The sequence below is a fragment of the Paroedura picta genome, chromosome 4 (genome assembly GCF_049243985.1).
Source record: "Paroedura picta isolate Pp20150507F chromosome 4, Ppicta_v3.0, whole genome shotgun sequence".
Classification (NCBI taxonomy): Eukaryota; Metazoa; Chordata; class Lepidosauria; order Squamata; family Gekkonidae; genus Paroedura; species Paroedura picta.
The window spans coordinates 2,759,777-2,779,994 of NC_135372.1; the positions used below are offsets into that span (position 1 = coordinate 2,759,777).

At 49.5% G+C, this 20,218-nt stretch overlaps 2 protein-coding genes across 5 annotated transcripts in view; both read left to right on the forward strand.

Annotated features, from left to right (window-relative positions):
• Positions 1-20,218, forward strand: part of ADAMTS10 (ADAM metallopeptidase with thrombospondin type 1 motif 10) — a 77,004-nt gene that overhangs the window by 40,069 nt on the left and 16,717 nt on the right. For 3 of the 4 annotated variants that reach the window (XM_077331541.1, XM_077331542.1, XM_077331538.1), the window contains exons 9-15: positions 73-178; positions 6,176-6,322; positions 6,429-6,570; positions 8,415-8,522; positions 9,526-9,671; positions 10,285-10,348; positions 11,734-11,836. In XM_077331541.1, coding sequence (XP_077187656.1) covers positions 73-178; positions 6,176-6,322; positions 6,429-6,570; positions 8,415-8,522; positions 9,526-9,671; positions 10,285-10,348; positions 11,734-11,836 — 816 coding nt within the window. The remainder of the gene's footprint in view (positions 1-72; positions 179-6,175; positions 6,323-6,428; positions 6,571-8,414; positions 8,523-9,525; positions 9,672-10,284; positions 10,349-11,733; positions 11,837-20,218) is intronic. The other variant, XM_077331540.1, reaches the window with a different exon arrangement.
• Positions 11,860-20,060, forward strand: LOC143834779 (uncharacterized). Its single transcript, XM_077331543.1, has 2 exons — positions 11,860-16,819; positions 19,933-20,060. Exon 1 carries the CDS (start codon positions 15,031-15,033, stop codon positions 16,093-16,095), a length of 1,065 nt encoding a protein of 354 aa, XP_077187658.1. The 5' UTR covers positions 11,860-15,030; the 3' UTR covers positions 16,096-16,819; positions 19,933-20,060.

The window sequence follows — 20,218 nt, forward strand, 5'->3', positions numbered from 1 at the left end:
ATCGCAAAGCTGGTATCCTCTCCCTGCACTGTCACCTTAACCTCCTTGATAACGCTTTGCTTTCCCCCCCAGGGTTGGCACCCGTGGGTGGGATGTGTGAACGCGAGCGGAGCTGTAGCATCAATGAGGACCTTGGCCTTGCCACAGCTTTCACCATTGCCCATGAGATCGGCCACACGTAAGTCATTTTTGGCATGGAATAGTAATAACAATAATTTTGTTCTCATAGTCTGCCCTTCCCTAGTAGGCTAAGAGAGGGTAACAAGATTAAAACATTCAATATAATACAGCACAACAATAAAGCATTAAAGGTAAAAGTATCCCCTGTGCAAGCACCGAGTCATGTCTGACCCTTTCTTGAGGAAGGCCTACTAGCTCCTGATGGACTGCACTTATTGAAGCTGGGGAAGAATGTGTTTGGCAGGAACCTGGGGAGATTCATCAGGAGAGCTTTAAACTGAAGCCACAAGAGAAAGGAGATGATCAACATAGGGAGTGTAAGGAAGGAGAACGATCAGGGGCAGCCCAACCAGCAAGGCCAGCTCATAGGGAACCAAAAGTAAAAGGATTCAGATGCCTTTATACTAATGCCCAAAACATGGGCAATAACAAGGAAAGCTGGAACTTCTCATGCTGATGGAAAGGTATGATCTAGTAGGCATCACAGAAAATTGGTGGAATGATTCTCATGGCTGGAATGTAATGGTGGATTGATATGAACTGTTCAGAAAAAACAGAATAGATCAAAGAGGTGGAGGAGTGGCACTGTGTGTGAGGAAAGTGTCAGGAAATTCTAGCATATCAACAGTGGAAAGCATCTGGGTGAAAATAAGCGAGGGGAAAACAAACAGTGTGGTGGTTGGTGTCTGCTACCGACCGCCTGACCAACGAGAGGATGTAGATGCTGCACTTTGTGAGCAGCTTGAGAAAATATCCAAGCGGCAGGACCTTGTCATCATGGGGGACTTCAATTTCCCAGATGTGTGCTGGGAAACAAACTCTGCAAAGCGTCCACAGTCATGCAACTTTCTGACCTGCCTGGCTAACAATTTCATTTATCAAATGGTAGATGAACCCACAACAGGTTCAGCCATACTGGACTTAATACTGACCAACATGCAAGAGTTGGTGGATGAGGTGAAGGAGGTGGGGACCCTAGGGGGAAGTGACCATGTCCTCATAGAATTCCTTTTGAGATGGGGAGCCAAGGAAGCTTGTAGCCAGACGCAGATGTTGGATTTTCGTAGGGCAAACTTTAGTAAACTCAGAGACATGATGAGTGTCATACCACGGACGAGAATGCTGGAAGGGAAGGGAGCATGTGAAGGCTGGGCGCTACTCAAACAAGAGCTATTGCATGCTCAATCAATGACTATCCCAGAAAGACGAAAACACTGCTGGAGCTCTAAGAAGCCTATTTGGATGAACAGAGAACTTCAAGAGGAACTAAGAAAGAAAAGGAACATGTTCAGGAAATGGAGGGAAGGAAAGAGCTCTAAAGAAGAGTACCTACAGGTTACTAGGCACTGTAGATCAATCATCAGAAAGGCCAAAGCTGAGAGTGAGCTAAGATTGGCCAGGGAAGCCCATTGTAACAAGAAAAGATTTTTTCAGTTATGTGAGGAGCAAACGTAAAGTAAAGGAGGCAATAGGCCCACTGTTGGGTGCGGATGGACAAACTCTAATGGCAGAGAAAGCAGAAAGGCTTAGTGCCTATTTTACATCTGTTTTTTCCCACAGGTCAAAGGGTTTAGGCACATCTAGAGATGGCTGTAGCCAGAGGATAGCGTCTGGGTGGCAGGTTAACATGGATAGAGAGGTTGTCGAGAGGCATTTAGCTGCACTGGATGAGTTCAAATCCACTGGGCCGGATGAAATGCACCCAAGAGTGATCAAAGAACTTTCCAGAGAACTTTTACAGCCCTTGTCCATCATCTTCGGGACCTCTTTAAGGACTGGAGATGTCCCGGAGGACTGGAAGAGAGCAAACGTTATTCCGATCTTCAAAAAAGGGAGGAAGGATGACCCGGGAAACTACAGACCAGTGAGCCTGACCTCTGTTGTGGGGAAGATAATTGAGCAGATATTAAAGGGAGCGATCTGCAAACATCTGGAGGACAATTTGGTGATCCAAGGAAGTCAGCATGGATTTGTCTCCAACAGGTCCTGCCAAACCAACCTGTTTCCTTTTTTGACCAAGTAACAGGTTTGCTGGATCGGGGAAATTCGGTTGATGTCGTTTACTTGGAATTTAGTAAAGCTTTTGACAAGGTTCCCCATGATGTTCTGATGGATAAGTTGAAGGACTGCAATCTGGATTTTCAGATAGGTGGATAGGGCATTGGTTAGAGAACCGCACTCAAAGAGTTGTTGTCAATGGTGTTTTATCAGACTGGAGAGAGGTGAGTAGCGGGGTACCTCAGGGCTCGGTGCTCGGTCCAGTACTTTTTAACATATTTATTAATGATCTAAATGAGGGGGTGGAGGGACTACTCATCAAGTTTTCAGATAACACCAAATTGGGAGGACTGGCAAATATTCCAGAAGATAGAGACAGAGTTCAATGAGATCTGAACACAATGGAAAATGGGCAAATGAGAACAAGATGCAATTTAATAAAGATAAGTGTAAAGTTCTGCATCTGGGTCAGAAAAATGAAAAGCATGCCTACTGGATGGGGGATACGCTTCTAGGTAGCACTGTGTGTGAACAAGACCTTGGGGTACTTGTGGATTGTGAATTTAACATGAGCAAGCAGTGTGATGCTGCGGTAAAAAAGGCGAATGCCATTTTGGGCTGTATCAACAGGGGCATCACATCAAAATCACAAGATGTCATAGTCCCATTGTATACGGCACTGGTCAGACCACACTTGGAGTACTGTGTGCAGTTCTGGAGGCCTCACTTCAAGAAGGACGTAGATAAAATTGAAAGGGTACAGAGGAGAGCGATGAAGATGATCTGTGGCCAAGGGACCAATCCCTATGAAGATAGGTTGAGGGACTTGGGAATGTTCAGCCTGGAGAAAAGGAGGTTGAGAGGGGACATGATAGCCCTCTAAGTATTTGAAGGTTGTCACTTGGAGGAGGGCAGGATGCTGTTTCTGTTGGCTGCAGAGGAGAGGACACGCAGTAATGGGTTTAAACTTCAAGTACAACGATATAGGTTAGATATCAGGAAAAAGTTTTTCACAGTCAGAGTAGTTCAACAGTGGAACAGGCTGCCTAAGGAGGTGGTGAGCTCCCTCTCACTGGCAGTCTTCAAGCAAAGGTTGGATACACACTTTTCTTGGATGCTTTAGGATGCTTAGGGATAATCCTGCGTTGAGCAGGGGGTTGGACTAGATGGCCTATATGGCCCCTTCCAACTCTATGATCCTATGATTCTATGATTCTATGATTGCCATAGAATACTATAATGGCCACAGTTTAGATGCCTTTAACAGAGAATGGGACAAGTTCGTTGGGAATAGCTTCACCAATGGCTATTAGCACAATGACTAAGTGGAACTGTGGCCAGAGGGAGTCCACCTTCTAACACCTCCTCTAGCAACCTCGGTGTCCCCATTAATGGGGCAAATGTATGAAATAGGGTGATGGATTAGGGAAGCTAGTCCATCACAGGCCTTGATAGGGTCCGATGGTATTTCAGATGCAGTGTGCTGAAGAGCAAACAGACCCAAACAAAAACAACTTTGTAACATCTATATGCGCCCTCTAGCCCAACTGGTCCGGGGCTATGGGCTGGGTTGCCACCAATATGCGGATGACACCCAGCTCTACTTCCTAATGGACAGCCGACCGGACTCCACCCCCGATACATTTGCCAGCTGTTCGGAAGCGGTAGCTGGATGGCTCAGGCAGAGTCGCCTGAAACTCAACCCCTCCAAGACGGAGGTCCTGTGGCTGGGCAGAAGAGGGCAGGACCAGGAAGCGCGCCTCCCATGCCTGAACCGGGGTGCAATTAACACCTGCACCAGTTGCCAGGAATTTGGGAGTGACATTTGATGCCTCCCTCTCTATGGAGGCTCAGGTCACCAATGGCATTTTTCCATCTTCGCCAAGCCCAGCTACTAGCGCCCTACCTGTCCTCAGAACACCTGGCCACAGTGATCCATGCAACGGTCACTTCCAGACTAGACTTCTGTAACTCGCTCTACGCGGGTCTTTGACTCGGAAGTTACAGCTGGTCCAAAATGCGGCTGCCAGGATCCTCACTAGAACACCTTTGAGGGCCCACATTCAGCCGGTGCTTCGTTATCTGCACTGGTTACCAGTCTGTTTCCGAATCAGATTCAAGGTATTGGTATTGACCTTTAAGGCTATACGCGGCCTGGGTCCCGTCTACCTGCGGGACCGCTTGGTTGCTTATGCCCCCCGCAGGGCACTCCGCTCTGCGGGTATGAATCTACTGGTTGTCCCGGGCCCACGGGATGTTTGCCTGGCCAGGGCCTTTTCAGTCCTGGCCCCAACCTGGTGGAATGAGCTCCCAGCAGAGCTAAGGGCCCTGCAGGATCTACCAGCTTTCCGCAGGGGCCTGCAAGACAGAGCTCTTCCGCCAGGCATATGGTTGAGGCCAGGGCAGCTCTCCCACTAATCCATCAGAGGATACCCTCCAATATTGAGATCTCTAACATCGAGATCATGGTTAGATCTATTGTATTGGTGCCACCCTCTTCTGAATATTATTCTCTCAACCAGGCTGAACTTGGTGGGAACTCAGGTAACTAAGATCAGAATTGTGACCACCACCGCTATATGTTATATGTAACTTTTGTTGATGTTAATTGGGGTTTTTATGGGGATTTTATTGTGTTTTAACTATTTATGTTGTAAACCGCCCTGAGACCTATTTGGAGAAGGGCGGTCTAAAAATTAAATAATAATAATAATAATAATGCAACGATATAGGCTAGATATCAGGAAAAAAATTTTCACAGTCAGAGTAGTTCAGCAGTGGAATAGGCTGCCTAAGGAGGTGGTGAGCTCCCCCTCACTGGCAGTCTTCAAGCAAAGGTTGGATACACACTTTTCTTGGATGCTTTAGGATGCTTAGGGCTGATCCTGCGTTGAGCAGGGGGTTGGACTAGATGGCCTGTATGGCCCCTTCCAACTCTATGATTCTATGATTCTATGATTCTTTAAGACCAACAAAGATTTATTCAAGATTTATTTATTTATTTATTTATCTTTGTTGGTCTTGAAGGTGCCACTGGACTCTGATTTAAATAAATCGAATAACTAGCTAAATAAATAATTAGATAAATCAAAAATATTCAAATGAATGAATGAATAAATAAATAAAGTAAGTAAATCAAGTCAATAAATAAATAGCTAAAATCCATCTAAGGGGAGGGGCTTGGTCGATGTTTGGGCTGATATCGTCAACGTTGTTCTCAGTTCAATGTTTAGATAGGGAGGCTGGTACTTAGAGAGCCAGCTTGGTGTAGTGGTTAGGAGCGCGGACTTCTAATCTGGCATGCCAGGTTTGATTCCTCACTCCCCCACATGCAGCCAGCTGGGTGATCTTGGGCTCGCCACAGCACTGATGAAACTGTTCTGACCGAGCAGGAATATCAGGGCTCTCTCAGCCTCACCCACCCCACAGGGGATTGATTGGCTGTTTTGACAAAGAATTATCATTGACTGTATTTGCTTATGTGACACAGTCTACTGATGTAATAAAATTGATTTTTGCTATATATTCCCTGTCATGTAAGGAGTTCATAGTCTGACGAAGAGTGCTGGCACTCAAAAGCTCACACCCTGAATAAATCTTTGTTGGTCTTAAAGGTGCTACTGGACTCTGACTTTATTGTGCTAATTCAGACCAACATGGCTTCCCATTTGAATCTCCCTCACAGGGTGACTTTTGTGGGGAGAGTAAAGGGAAAGCAATTGGAAGCCACTTTGAGACTCCTTCGGGTAGAGAAAAGCGGCATAGAAGAACCATCTCTTCTTCTTCTTCAGTAATCTCAGGGCTCTCTCAGCCTCCCCTCCCTCACAGGGTGTCTGTTGTGGGGAGAGGAAGGGGAAGGTGAATGGAAGCCGCTTTGAGACTCCTTCGGGTAGAGAAAAGTGGCATATACAAATTCTTCTTCTTCCTCTTCCTCCATGCCCTCCCTTGCAGTGAAGCCCATGCTTCTCACCTTCTTGTCCGGTGTTGAATTTTCCAGGTTTGGCATGAACCACGATGGAGTGGGAAACAGCTGTGGCTCCCGGGGGCAGGAGACGGCCAAGCTGATGGCAGCCCACATCACCATGAAGACCAACCCATTCGTTTGGTCGACTTGTAGTCGAGATTACATAACCAGCTTCCTAGAGTAAGCGTTTGTCTTTCCCTCTCCTCCTTCCACAATTGTATTACCTTTCCCTTTTTTGCAAAGTATCCTGCCTCCATAACGTCCCGTTTATTGTCTCTTCCTCCAGCTCCGGCATGGGACTGTGTCTAACCAACCCCCCACCTAAGCAAGACTTTGTCTACCCGACAGTGGCACCAGGCCAGGCCTACGATGCGGACGAGCAGTGCCGTTTTCAGTACGGAGTTAAATCTCGCCAGTGTAAATATGGGGTAGAGAAGCCTTCCTGCTTTTACTCTTGGTTCCAAAAGGGTACTGGCCTGTCTAAATCATTCTTATGTTGACTTTGACTGCCATCTTTGTACGCTTTTAGGTGGGAAGGGGGTCTGTGCCGTGTCACCCGTGTAAGATCAGGGCTGATTCTGCACTTAATTTGTTTATTCTGTTGTGGATCCTGCTGAATTCAGATCGATTTGAACTTGGGTCTTCCTCTAGCCCCCCCCCCCCCTCCATTGAAACAGAAAAGTGTTCTGCACATGGTTAGGGAAGCTCAGAAGGGGAGGGAGGAGCCAAGCACAGCAGGAGCCTCTTTCTTTTCTTGAAGGGAGGGGGGGAGAGGATTGGAGAAAGCAGAGGAGGGGGAATAAATCCAAGAGGAAAATCTCTGCCGAGAGAAGTTAGGGCTTCCCCTTTAAGGGAAGCTTGCAGCCTGGGAATGAGGAAGCCTTTGAACTGATGCCCTGGCCAATCAGGGATTTTCTAAAGTGTTGGAGGCTAGAGGTAGCAAGTTAGTTCGGAACAAGCAGAGAACAGCACCTTTACTCATGCCAATTTTTCAAGCATCGAGGGTTATATCCACTCCAGGATGTCGTAGGGGAAAGGTAGGGTCAATCCTGCTTGTTGCAGAGGGAAAATTTAAATCGGACAAAATCAAAATGGAAATCACATTCAGTATAGACGGCTGGGACTGAATCGACCTGGGATTGGCATAAAGGCTCCGTGCAGATTCAGCCCAGGTATGCCAACAATTAAATGTTGGGGTATATTTATACTTACCACCCAAGGAAGTGCTCCAGAGAAGAGATAAAGCGGCCATTCCAATTTTGCTGCTTGTAGAGGAAAATTCGTGTTCACTGTCGCAAAGATCATTACCCCCAGCAACATCACCATAATGACCCCCAATACATTTACGAAGATTCTTGCTAGATTTACAGGGGCGAAAGTGCGGTGACTCAACTGTGCCTCCTATTTGTGCAGTTCAGTTGTGCAATTAAGGCAGTTGTGTGAAATAATTCATACTGGATGAACTTATACATACAGCAGTCTTTTTTAAAGGGTTGGGGCGATGCCCAGTTAAATCAAATGCCATTGTGATATTTAAAAGTCTGTTTGGACCACTGTTTGCTGTTTCAAAAGGAAAGCACCGTGTGCAGTTAATCCCTCTATAGTGTCACAAATCCCTCTGCAGTGTCCTTTTGGAAGGGGAGCATGATGCACAGTGAAGCCAGTTAAGATGGGTAGTAGATTTGGATTGTTGCCTGTCCTTCAGAATGGGTAATACTGTGTACAGTTCGACAAATTATTGTTATGTACCACCAATCCGGACTTGAACGGGGAAGATGATGTACAGTTTGAGTCAATTTTGGCATGTCCTTTTGAACGGGCCCTCTGTGATGCACTAAACCCAACTGTAATGTGCAACAGTTCTGTGCTTCTATCCATTTGAATAGAAAACATGACAGGCACAAGGATTTGAATCTACTAGATGAAAATGATACATCAGCATGTGGAACAAAGTGGTTGTTATGGGACAGAGGATGCTACATTGCAGGAAGACAGAAATGCCCATACAATTTCCACCCGTTAAATGAAAAGAAGTCCCTGCATCACGTTCTACTCTGGGGCACTTTCTTGCTATGGCTTCCTGTGTTTCGTGAGTCTTGGAGTTCCATTTGTCCTTGAGATGCCATGCGACCAGTACGGGGGCTGCTGTTGCTCCTTGGCACAGCATTGAGCTTAGGAAGTGACATCTTTTAAAGGTTCGGGAAGCCCACATGCTGCTCCTTGCCTTGGTTGTTTCTCCACCCCGCCCACCACTGCTTCTTTTGCCCTTCAGGAAGTTTGCAGCGAGCTCTGGTGCCTCAGCAAGAGCAACCGCTGTATCACCAATAGCATCCCAGCTGCGGAAGGAACCATCTGTCAAACTAACACCATCGAGAAGGGGGTGAGTGGCCATGGGTGTGCAGCTGGGGGCTAGGGATGAGACAGGGTGTTCTATTGGCATCTAGATAATTGCAGAGGGTAGCCATGTTGGTCTGCAGTAGAAGAGCTGGACCAGAATCAATGGGATGAAATTAATCCAAATTCCGTCTAAACATCCGGAAGACGTTCCTGACAGCCAGAGCGGTTTCTCAGTGGAACAGGCTTCCTCGGGAGGTGGTGGCTTCTCCGTCTTTGGAGATTTTTAAGCAGAGGCTGGAGAGCCATCTGACGCTGATTCTGTGAAGGTTCAAGGGGGTGGCAAGTTACAGGGTAGTGACTGTCCTGCACAGTGCAGGGTGTTGGACCAGGAGGTCCCTTCCAACTCAATGATTCTAGCATTCTAATATCTTAGAGACCATCAAGAGTATGAACTCTCAAGAGTCAATCCTGCCTACTTCCGGTTGGCATAGTGGTCAAGAGTAGCAGCCTCTAATCTGCAGAGCCAGGGTTGATTCCCCACTCCTCCTCCACATGCAGCCAGCTGGGTGACCTTGGGCTAGTCACTGTCCTGTTAGAGCTGTTCGCACAGAGCCATTCTGTCAGAGCTCTCTCAGACCTACCCACCTCACAGGGTGTCTGTTGTGGGGAGAGGAAGGGAAGGCCATTTTAAAGTGCTTTGAGACTCCTTCGGGTAGGGAAGAGCAGGGTATAAAAATCAACTCTTCATTCTTGTGCATCTATATTTTTCTCAGCCATTTTAGTTCTTTGCTTCTTGGAGCTAATTTTAGAGACGTGTTTGTATTTTCTGCACGCTCTGTATTTCTTGCTGCTCAATGTCTATACAGTGCATGCTTGTCATGCATACATTGTACATCTAATATTTTTATGCCCTGACCTATCTCATCAGATCTCAAGCTGTGCAGGGTCAACCCTTGTTAGCACTTAGATAAGTCTTCCAAGGAGGTTTGTGGCCTCCTTTGTGTTTCTGAACTTCTCTATCCCCCCCCCCTCCCCATTCCCCACAGTGGTGCTACAAAAGGGAATGCGTCCCCTTTGGCACGAAGCCAGAAGGTGTAGACGGAGCATGGGGGGCCTGGTCTCCTTGGGGAGAGTGCAGCCGAACATGTGGGGGGGGTGTCTCATCGTCCATCCGCTACTGTGACAGTCCCCGGTAAGTAACTTCATGAGGGTGCTCAGCACATCCTGCCTTGTATGACTCTAATGCATGTACAGGCGAGACAGGAATGCAGGAACAGAATCTTATTAGCTTGGTGGAGGGGAGGGGAGGGGAGGGCGGGCTAGATATCCGGGGAGTGGCATTCCCCCATTTGAATTCTGCCAGGCAGCTGGTGTGGGCACTATTTGTAGTGCTTCAAAGGAGGGTGGGTAATAGGCTTGAGCGCTTCGGCAGCCATTCCAGCCTGAAGCGGCTAGCACTGCAGCGCAGGGGGGAGGGGCAGCACCAGTGGAAGTGCATGGCCTGGCGCCTGCATGCAGGCATGGAGCTCTGCGCCTGCGTATGTGCGCCGACTGGTGCGCCAGCTCCAGAGATGGCCCTTTCTCCCGGCACTAGCTGCTTCAGGCTAGAATGGCTGCTGAACCGTCTGAAGTGCACCGAGTCGCTCCAGCCTAGCTGTGTGCCCTCTGATGCATTGTGAATGGCTGTACCTGGGAAGGCCCAGGGGCTGTGCATTCTATGCCAGCAATCCCACAGCAGAGCTTGGTGCACCCCTGAGAGTGCCAGTGCTGGCACGGAGCCATTTCTTTCTTATTTGTTTCTAAAGGCCAACCATCGGAGGGAAATACTGTCTTGGGGAAAGGAAGCGCTACCGATCCTGTAACACCGATGTGAGTACCATGGTTATTCTACGATCGTGGTGGGCAGACATTTTGTTGCATGGGTTATTCTCCTGAGAATTGGCCTGGCAACATATTTCACAGTCTTTCCCCATATTAAATGTTTATTATTTCTACAGATTTGCAGAGTATTTTGCAGCTATGTCACCCCCTACAGCTATGTATTATCAATAGAGCCCCCCGCCTTTTTTTTTTTACCTTCCCTATTATTCATCATCTGTTATAATAAAGGTAAAGGTATCCTCTGTGCAAGCACCGAGTCATGTCTGACCCTTGGGGTGATCCCCTCTGGCGTTTTCACGGCAGTCTCAATACGGGGTGGTTTGCCATTCCCTTCTCCAGTCATTACCGTTTACCCCCCAGCAATCTGGGCACTCATTTTGCTGACCTCGGAAGGATGGAAGGCTGAGTCAACCTTGAGGCGGCTGCTGGGATTGAACTCCCAGCCGCATGGTCAGAGCTTCAGACTGTGTGTCTGCTGCCTTACCACTCTGTACCACAAGAGGCTCTTCTGTTATAATAATGTTAGTTTAATCAGCAGTGGCACAATCTATATTTTTGGAAATCATGTATAACCGGAGAGGTGTCTGTTTCCCCTGAATATCCAGTAATAACAACAATGTATTTATTTTACTCCCCACCTTTCCCTTAGTAGGGTCCCAAATCAGCTTACATTAATCTCTTCTCCTCTGATTTATCCTCACAACAACACTGTGAGGTAGAATGGACTGAGAAGGTGTGACAGGCTTAAGATCACCTAGCAAGCTTCCATGGCACCTGTGGGAGTTCAAACCCAATCTGAGTGTAATGCTTATGAAGTGCCAAAGTCACAATCGACATGCAGTGACCCCATGAAGTTCCATCTTAAAGGATTTTCGAGGCAAGAAATAAGCAGAGGGGGTTTGCCATCTCCTCCCTCTGCCTAGCAACCCTGGCCTTTGGTGGTCTCCCATCCGAGGAGAAACCATGTCCACCTCTGCTTATCTTCCAAGCTTTGAGGACATCCAGCTAGTCTAACCTATTTAGGGTGCTGTGTATCAAGCACTATAAGACTAGTTTTCCTGTCTGCTGCCAGGAGGCCACCTAGGTGGCCTAGGACAAGGTCACAAGTGAAGGTCATCAAGTTACTAGCCCCAGGAATTTCCCCCAAGCATTGGTTAACTCAGGGGGAGACTCTCCCTCCGAATATGGAGAGTTTCCTATGGCTATTATGACTGATAATGGTCACTAGACCCATTCTCCATCAATTTCTTGTCGCCTTAATAGCCAAGCCTCCTCCACTTCACCTCCCTCTGAATCTACATGATGGCAATATTTTCCAGCTATGGTTCAGAGTATGATAACCACTTGACTTTGGCACCTTTCGTTCCCACCAGGACTGCCCTTCTGGTTCACAGGACTTTCGAGAGCTGCAGTGTGCTGAATTTGATACCATCCCTTTCCGAGGAAAATACTATATGTGGAAGACATATCGAGGAGGTGTGTGTGAAGGTTAAGGGGCATTTCCACTGGGAGGGCCTGGCTCCAGTGACAGCTCATCCACTGGCCATCCTCCCTACCCCCAGTTCGCTTCTCCTGGAGACAGAGTGCTGGTCCATTCCTGATACCCATGAATAGCTGATTTCCTTTGCTGAAATGAATGTAGGATTTTCCAAGGAGTTCATCCTGAGTCACTGACCAGTTATTCTTGCAGGGATGCATAAGACTTCCTCCTCTGTGAAAGTGATGGGAGACTGCAATTCCAATGCAGGGAAAATAGAGTTCATTTTCTGTCTTTTTGTGCAGCCCCACATTGGGACTATACAAACTCAAGTCTGTGTTACCAGAAACACATGTTCCAAGACACATGTATATTGAGGAGTGGGGAATTGCTTTGCTAGAGATTTGGTAACGTAGCATTAAGGATCGTTTGCCAATGTTTACGAGGTGATTATACATTTTAGAACTCAAAGCAGACAACAGATAGTTATCGTAAAATAATAACAATCCTTATTGGAAGGAAAATAATAAAAAGAAATATATCTGGCACACTAACAGTCAAATGGATAGGAAATCAAAGGGGGAAGGGGACTGCAGTCAGTATATTTAACCAGACCTGAAGAGTAGTGTGGCAGAGATACGACACAACCAGCCATTGGTGTGAAGGGTGTTCTGAATGGGTTCTGGGTCTGAAGCACGATTTGGCATGGCAAACCCACTGTTTATGTATGTTTTTGGGAGAGGGGGTCAAGTTGTGGATGTGACCAAAACCAGGTGGATGCATGATGGGATTTGGGTATGTGTCAGAATATTGGGGAAATGTCTTATCCAGGTTCATTAAAGGGTAAACCATCTTGCCTAGCAGTGGCAGATAAGCATAGATTCTTACCCAAAGGGCTTTTAGGCCAATAGGACTCTGCCTGACCCCTTGCCCAGTGAATACAATGGATTGAGGGAGATCAGGTCAGTGAGATGTACATTGAACATGTCTCAGAATACAGCTGTCATATTAGAATCATAGAGTTCGAAGGGGCCATACAGGCCATCTAGTCCAACCCCCTGCTCTACGCAGGATCAGCCCTAAGCATCCTAAAGCATCTAAGAAAAGTGTGTATCCAACCTTTGCTTGAGGACTGCCAGTGAGGGGGAGCTCACCACCTCCTTAGGCAGCCTATTCCACTGCTGAACTGCTCTGACTGTGAAAATGTTTTCCTGATAGCTACCCTATATCATTGTACTTGTAGTTTAAACCCATTACTGCGTGTCCTCCCCTCTGCAGCCAACGGAAACAGCATCCTGCCCTCCTCTAAGTGACAACCTTTCAAATAATTAAAGAGGGCTATCATGTCTCCTCTCAGCCTCCTTTTCTCCAGGCTGAACATTCCCAAGTCCCTCAACCTATCTTCATAGGACTTGGTCCCTTGGCCCCAGATCACCCTCGTCGCTCTCCTCTGTACCCTTTCAATTTTATCGACGTCCTTCTTGAAGTGAGGCCTCCAGCACTGCACACAGTACTCCAGGTGTGGTCTGACCAGTGCTGTATACAATGGGACTATGACATCTTGTGATTTTGATGTGATGCTCCTGTTGATACAGCCCAAAATGGCATTTGTCTTTTTTACCGCTGCATCACACTGCCTGCTCATGTTTAGCTTACAATCCACAAGTACCCCGAGGTCTCGTTCACACACAGTGTTACCTAGAAGCGTATCCCCCGTATTGAATCTGTGGCTGGGAATAAGATGGAACCTGGTCCTAACAGGATCTTGGCAGACTTTTAATAGACTATAGAGGAATGCCACTGGTTACTGAGAGATAGTATGCCAATTCAGGTGGCTGCCTTCTTTGTACAAATTATTGAAATAGTTATTGAACTTGGGGGAGGGGGCCTATGGAATTTTGAGCAGGGAAGCCAACATTGTCTAGATCAGTGGTCCTCAACCTGTGGGTTGTGACCCTCAGTGGGGGTCAATCAACCCTTTCAGGGGGGTCGCAGAGACAGCCACCACCACTGGGGCAGCCTCAGCTACCCAAAGGGGAAGGTTGAGAACAGCTGCTTTACTTGTGGTGGTGGCAACCCAAAGGGGGTGGTAGGGTTGTGTGCATGCTGAAGCAGCTAGTGCTGTGGTGTGGCACTGGGCTCCTCGGCCTTCCATGATTGCCAGCGCACTGGAATGCACAGCCAGAAGGTTGAGAACCGCTGGTCTAGATCTTATTTCTAGGCCTCAACCATAGCTGGCAGGACAGAGCAGGGATAGTCAATTTAGAGCAGGGGTAGTCAAACTATGGCCCTCCAGATGTCCACAGACTGCAATTTCCATGAGCCCCTGCCAGCAAACGCTGGCAGGGGCTCATGGGAATTGTAGTCCGTGGACACCTGGAGGGCCGCAGTTTGACTACCCCTGATTTAGAGCTGTAAAAGTTAATACCAAAACCTTGAATTTGATCCGGTCTCCAATCTGGAGTCAGTGCGGCTGAGAGCCCCGGTTGAATATGTGCTCTCCATTGGTTCTCAGTAAGGACCTGTGGGCCACTGCTTTCTGAACTTGCTGGAGTTTCTAGAGCAACTTCAAGGGTAGCCCTGTGTGAATCAAGTTATAGTAGTCTAGTCTGGAGGTAGCTAGGTCGAACGTTGACAGATAGGGTGCAAATTGTAATGCCTAGCAAAGAAGGTAGAACGCCTGGTGAGTGATATGTTATCTGAGCTTCCGTAAATAGGGAGGCGTCGTGAATCACACCCTGGTGTCAGGATTGTTAGAAACCCTGCCATAAATTAACCTGAGTTCTTCCATGACAGTTATATTGCTTGGTGCCTGGTTGCTCCAGGTTCTGTAATCATGCTAACAAGTAGAAAGTGAAAAGTATGTTATTGTATCCATTATCTCTTTCTGTGGCCTCTCGGCTGGTTTCACTATCAACAGTGGAAGACAGTCAAGGCCATGAGAATGTAACACTGTTTTTAATTGCAAGTGTCTCTTCTCTCCCTCTCCCCTCCCTTGGGAACTTTCAAGTTTTAGGCGGGAGAATTGTATTGATAACAAGAAGCAAATCTGCCCTCAAGCCAGATTTGACTTCGCCAGTCTAGATGTATGTAGTGCTTCTCAATAAAGCTTTCTTATTATTAAGAAGCTAGTTGTGAGTTCTTTCAACGTCTGACATTAAGTCAAATCTCACAACATCTTTCGCCTGCCAACATGCAGGACGAAGGCAATATCTATACCGAGCAGGAAGAAGGCCTGGAGTGGGACTCCTCTCAGGGCGAAGTGGCCGGCGCGGGCTCGTTTAGTTCGGGCATGGCCAGAGCTTTGGGAGATGCGACCCCGGGCCACGCGGATTTCCTGGAAAGGCACATCACCGAACGCAGGCATCTGTCGAAGTACGACCACCTGACAGGTGATGAGCAGTGGCCTGACCAACTGCCTATGGGGGTGTCCAATCAAGGGATGGCGACCACCCTCGAGGTGCAGGAGTTGCAACAGAGAATCGGCAAGGTGACCAGCTGGTTGCAGGTGGTGTCGGGACAGTTGGATCCTGAGGCGCAGCGTGAGGCGAGACGCTTGCTGCAAGCAGACTTCCGCGAGCCTGGCGGCCAACGGCTGGGGGACCTCCCCACCCTAAGGGAGCGCGAGGAGGCGGCGATGAATGCCGCAGCCGAAGCCGAAGCCGCGGCCCTGGAGGCAGCGCAACTGGAGGAGGAGGAGGAGGAGGAAGAAGACGACAACCTCAGAGTGGCCGACGCCGGGAGAGGCGCGGGACTCCAAGGTTTGGGTCAAGTCGTGGCCCAAGGGCTGGCTGATGGAGCCGGAGCCGGTGGATTACAAATTGCAGCGGCGGCTGCTGATGGAGCAGGAGCAGCGGACGGAGCAGCGGCGGCGGCTGGTGGAGCGGCCAAAGTGGTGGCGGCAGCCAGGGCGGCGGCGGCGGCCAGAGCAGCGACGGCAGCGAGAGCGGCGGCGGCGGCGGCGGCGAGAGCAGCGACAGGAGTTGGTCAAGGAGTTGGTCGTGGAGCGCGGGCTCCGATGGATTGGGGCCCGGGACATCTGCCTCCTCACCTCAGGGGAGTGGAGATGCGGAGCACCTACAAGTTTAAGGCCAAGTTCTCGGGTGATTCGTCAACTTTTCCGTCGTTCCTGGTTCATCTCCAAGCCTACATGATGGACATGGGGTTCACTTTCAATGACGATGCCGAGCGCATTCGTTTCGTGGGAGAGTGTTTGGAGGGAGAGGCGGCAAAGTGGTTCATGGACCTCTACCGTTAGAATCCGAGGGCAGTTCATAACTACAACCACTTCCTGAGAACCATGCGCTTGATGTACGTGGAGCCCTTTGAGAAGGAGACAGCGGAGAAGAAACTCAAGGTCCTGAAGCAGGGAACAATGACGGTGGCCGAGTATGCCCGAGAATTTAAAAAACTTTCATCAGGTGTTCCGGATTGGACGGAACCCCAGAGAGTGCATGCTTTTGTGGGGGGACTCTCCGGAGACCTGTCCAGCAAGTGCCTCCTTCTAGATGATCCTCTGACCGTTTTGGGATGGGTGCAGCTGGCGGGAGAGATGGAAGGACGTCTGGAACGGGCAGCTGAATATAAAGGAATTGCAGACAAGACGGTGGAAAGACCTCTACCCCTAAGAAAGCCAAGCCCAAAGCTAAACTGGAACCGAGCGAGCGCTCTCGGTGCATGGAAAAAGGATTATGCCTGGGCTGCAGCCAGGCTGGCCATTTCCTCGCCCAATGCCCAGCCAAGACCTCGCCCAGTGCCAAGCCATCGGGGGGAACCTCAGTCAAAGCCTCTACAACCAAGAAAGTGGTCACAAAGAAAACCGCCAAGTCCCTGCTTGCTCCGGCTGGAGCCGCGACTATGGTGGAGGAATCGGAAGGCAGCAGCCAAGATGAAGAAATACAATCGGGGGAGCAGTCGGGAAACGAAGACGGCCTGCTGTGAAGGCGCCCCGCCAGCAGGTCTCCAGCAGGGGCAAACGCGCGGTGAGTGACTCTCCCCTGGTTCTCTTGCCCGCCACTCTCACAGAGCCCAACTCTGGGGAAAAACTGGGGGTTCGTTGCATAGTGGACTCGGGGTGTACCAAAACCCTAGTTAGCCCAGCGCTAGCCGAGACTTTGGGGGTGGGGAAGGTGCCTCTGGGGGAGCCCCTACCCATTACTCAATTGGATGGGAAATGTGCCCCAGGGGGGGAGGCCACAGTGAAAACGCTCCCGATGGACTTGGACATTGAAAAACATTGGGAGCAAATCCAACCCCTGGTAGCGCCTCACTCCGCATTTCCGCGTGTGTTGGGGCTGGACTGGTTGCGGGAACACGATCCCACAGTGAAGTGGAAGAAAGGGACAGTGAAGTTTTCGTCTCCGGGTTGCAAGCAGCATGTGCGACCCCTACCCGCTCAGGGCTGTCGAACCGTGGCCGCAGTGGGGGTGGCTAGGGCGCCTGCCCTCCCATGGGAGTATCGAGAATTTGAGGATGTGTTTGCAGAGATTGAATGCGACCAACTGCCTCCCCACCGCAAAACAGACTGTGCAATTGAGCTGAAGAAGGGGGAGCCGCTTCCCAAGCCAAATTGTACTCCATGAGCCCGAGGGAAATGAAGGAGCTCAGGGAGTTCCTGGACAAGAATTTAGCCAGGGGTTTTATCAGACCGGCCACTTCCCCCCTGGCCGCCCCAGTCCTCTTCGTGAAAAAGAAGGATGGGTCCCTGCGCCTCTGTACGGACTACAGGGGGCTGAATGCTGTTTCTACCTGCAATGCCTACCCATTGCCTTTGATTGACTTGTTGGGGCATTTGGGGAGGGCTCGGATTTTTACAAAACTGGACTTGAGAGAAGCCTATTACAGGGTCCACATTAAGAAGGGGCATGAGTACCTGACGGCTTTCAACACCCCCTTGGGCCAATTTGAATACACTGACATGCCATTCGGCCTCGCCGGCGCTCCGGGCGTGTTCATGAACATGATAAATGAAATTATGCATGATTTATTGTATCAGGGGGTGCTGGTCTACATTGATGATATTTTGGTGTATTCTGAAGACCTGGATAAACACACCAAATTGGTCCGCGAGGTGCTCAGCCAGCTGCGGAAGCACCAGCTGTTTGCCAAACTTTCAAAATGCGAATTCCACCGGGAGGCGGTGGAGTTTCTTGGGTTCTGGGTGTCCAAGGATGGAATTGAAATGGACCCGGGCAAAGTGCGGGACTTGTTGGCCTGGGAACCCCCCAGGACTAGAAGGCAGCTCCAGAGCTTCTTAGGCTTTGCGAACTTCTATAGAAAGTTTATTCCCAGCTTTGCCAAGGTGGCATTGCCGCTTACTGACTTGTTGAAAACGAAAGAGGGGGGGAAGGCGGCAAATCGGCCGGGCGCCCCACTCCAGTGGACCCCCCTGTGTCAGAAAGCTTTTGAGAGTCTGAAGCTCCTTTTCACATCTGAACCGGTGTTGGCACATGCTGACCCAACTAAGCAATTTACAGTGCAAGTAGATTCCTCGGATGTGGCAATGGGGGCCGTAATCCTACAAGAGGGGGAGGATGGGAAACTGCACCCCTTAGCCTATCTGTCAAAGAAGTTTTCTGGGGCAGAACGCAACTGGGCGATTTGGGAAAAAGAGGCAGCCGCAGTGAAATTAGCACTTGCCACTTGGAGGCATTGGTTGGAAGGGTCTGCCGTCCCGTTTGTAGTTTGGACAGATCATAAAAATCTCCAAGCACTCAAGCAGCCCCGCTCACTATCTGCCAAACAAATGCGGTGGGCGGAATTTTTCTCACGGTTCAACTTTTCTCTTAAGCATCTGCCAGGCAAAATGAACTTTTTGGCAGACGCCCTCTCCCGCTTGCCTCAGTACAATAGTAAACGTGACCCATTGGTGGATACGGTGTTCACCCCCGCCCAGTTGGGGATGGCAGCAGTGACACGCAGTCAAACAAAGAAAGGAAACCTGATTCCCGGGGGGTGGGTTCAAAAGGAGGTGTTACATGACTCTGAGTTCGCTTCACTCCACCCTGCCCTAGTCGACAAGGGGGGCTTGTTTTTCAAAGGGGAGCGCCTCTACGTTCCAGCGGCGGTGCGCGGAGACGTTTTAAAACTGTGTCACGTTGCAAAAACTGCCGGACATTTTGGCTTTGTGAAAACTCTGCACTTGGTCAGAAGACATTATTGGTGGCCAACATTAAGGGTCGGTGTAGAGAAGTATGTGCAGGGCTGCCCTACGTGCCTGGTTTCCAAACCCCCAGGAGGAAAGAAGCAAGGGCTGCTACAGCCCCTGCCCACCCCTGCCCGTCCCTGGTCTGATGTCACCATGGACTTTATCATGGACTTGCCTCCCAGCCAGGGCAAGACTGTAGTTTGGGTAGTTGTGGATGCGTTTTCAAAGCAAGCCCATTTCATTCCCTGTGCGGGGCTGCCCTCAGCGGCCAAACTGGCCTCTATGTTTGTGACTCACATAATCCGCCTAACATGGAATTCCTAGGAGATTGCTCACGGATCGGGGCCCTCAATTCGTTGCCAAGTTCTGGCGGGAGCTTTTGAAGTTGCTGGGGATAGAGCAAGCCCTGACATCTGGCTACCACCCTGAGTCCAACGGGCAGACAGAGCGGGTGAACCAAATTCTTGAACAGTACCTGCGCTGCTTCCTAAATCACCAACAAAATGATTGGGTTGCCCTCTTGCCTCTTGCTGAGTTTGCCTACAACAACGGGGTACATGCATCCACTGGTGTGTCTCCCTTTAAGGTGGTGTATGGGACTGACCTGATTGCTGCGCCCACCTGGGAATTGGTTTCTACTGAAGCCCCTGAAGTTTCAAAATGGGCAGCAACTATTAGTGCAGGTTGGCCTGACATTGTCTCCAGCCTTGAGGAGGCTAAACAAGCTTATAAGTCCCAGACAGACAAGAAACGTGCACCTGCGCCAGCCTGGAAAATAGGGGACCTTGCCTACCTGTCTACTAAAAATCTACGCTGTCAGCAACAGTCCAAGAAACTGGGTCCCAAATTTGTGGGGCCCTTTCCCATTGTAAAACTAATCAATGATGTGACTGTGGAATTGGGTTTGCCTAAAACTTACAGGAATGTGCATCCGGTTTTTCATTCCAGCCTGCTGCGGCGAGCTCCTGTGCCGGATGTGTGGCACCCTCCGCTCTCAACGCCAGTGCCTGTCTTTATTGACAAAGACACTCACTACGAGGTCAACCAGATCCTGGACTCGCGAGTACACAAGGGCCGACTCCAATATTTGGTGGATTTCCCTTCAGGGGAAAGGGAGTGGATGGAGGCGGTGAATGTGAAAGCCCCCCGCCTCCTCCGAGCTTTTCACCGCCCCTTCCCTGACTGTCCTCAACCAGTAGATGCGGGCTAGTGAGGGGGGGTCCTTTTTAGGGTG

Excerpts from the sequence above, each read along its gene's own strand:
- LOC143834779 (XM_077331543.1), top strand. The coding sequence starts at position 15,031 with ATGCAGGACGAAGGCAATATCTATACCGAGCAGGAAGAAGGCCTGGAG.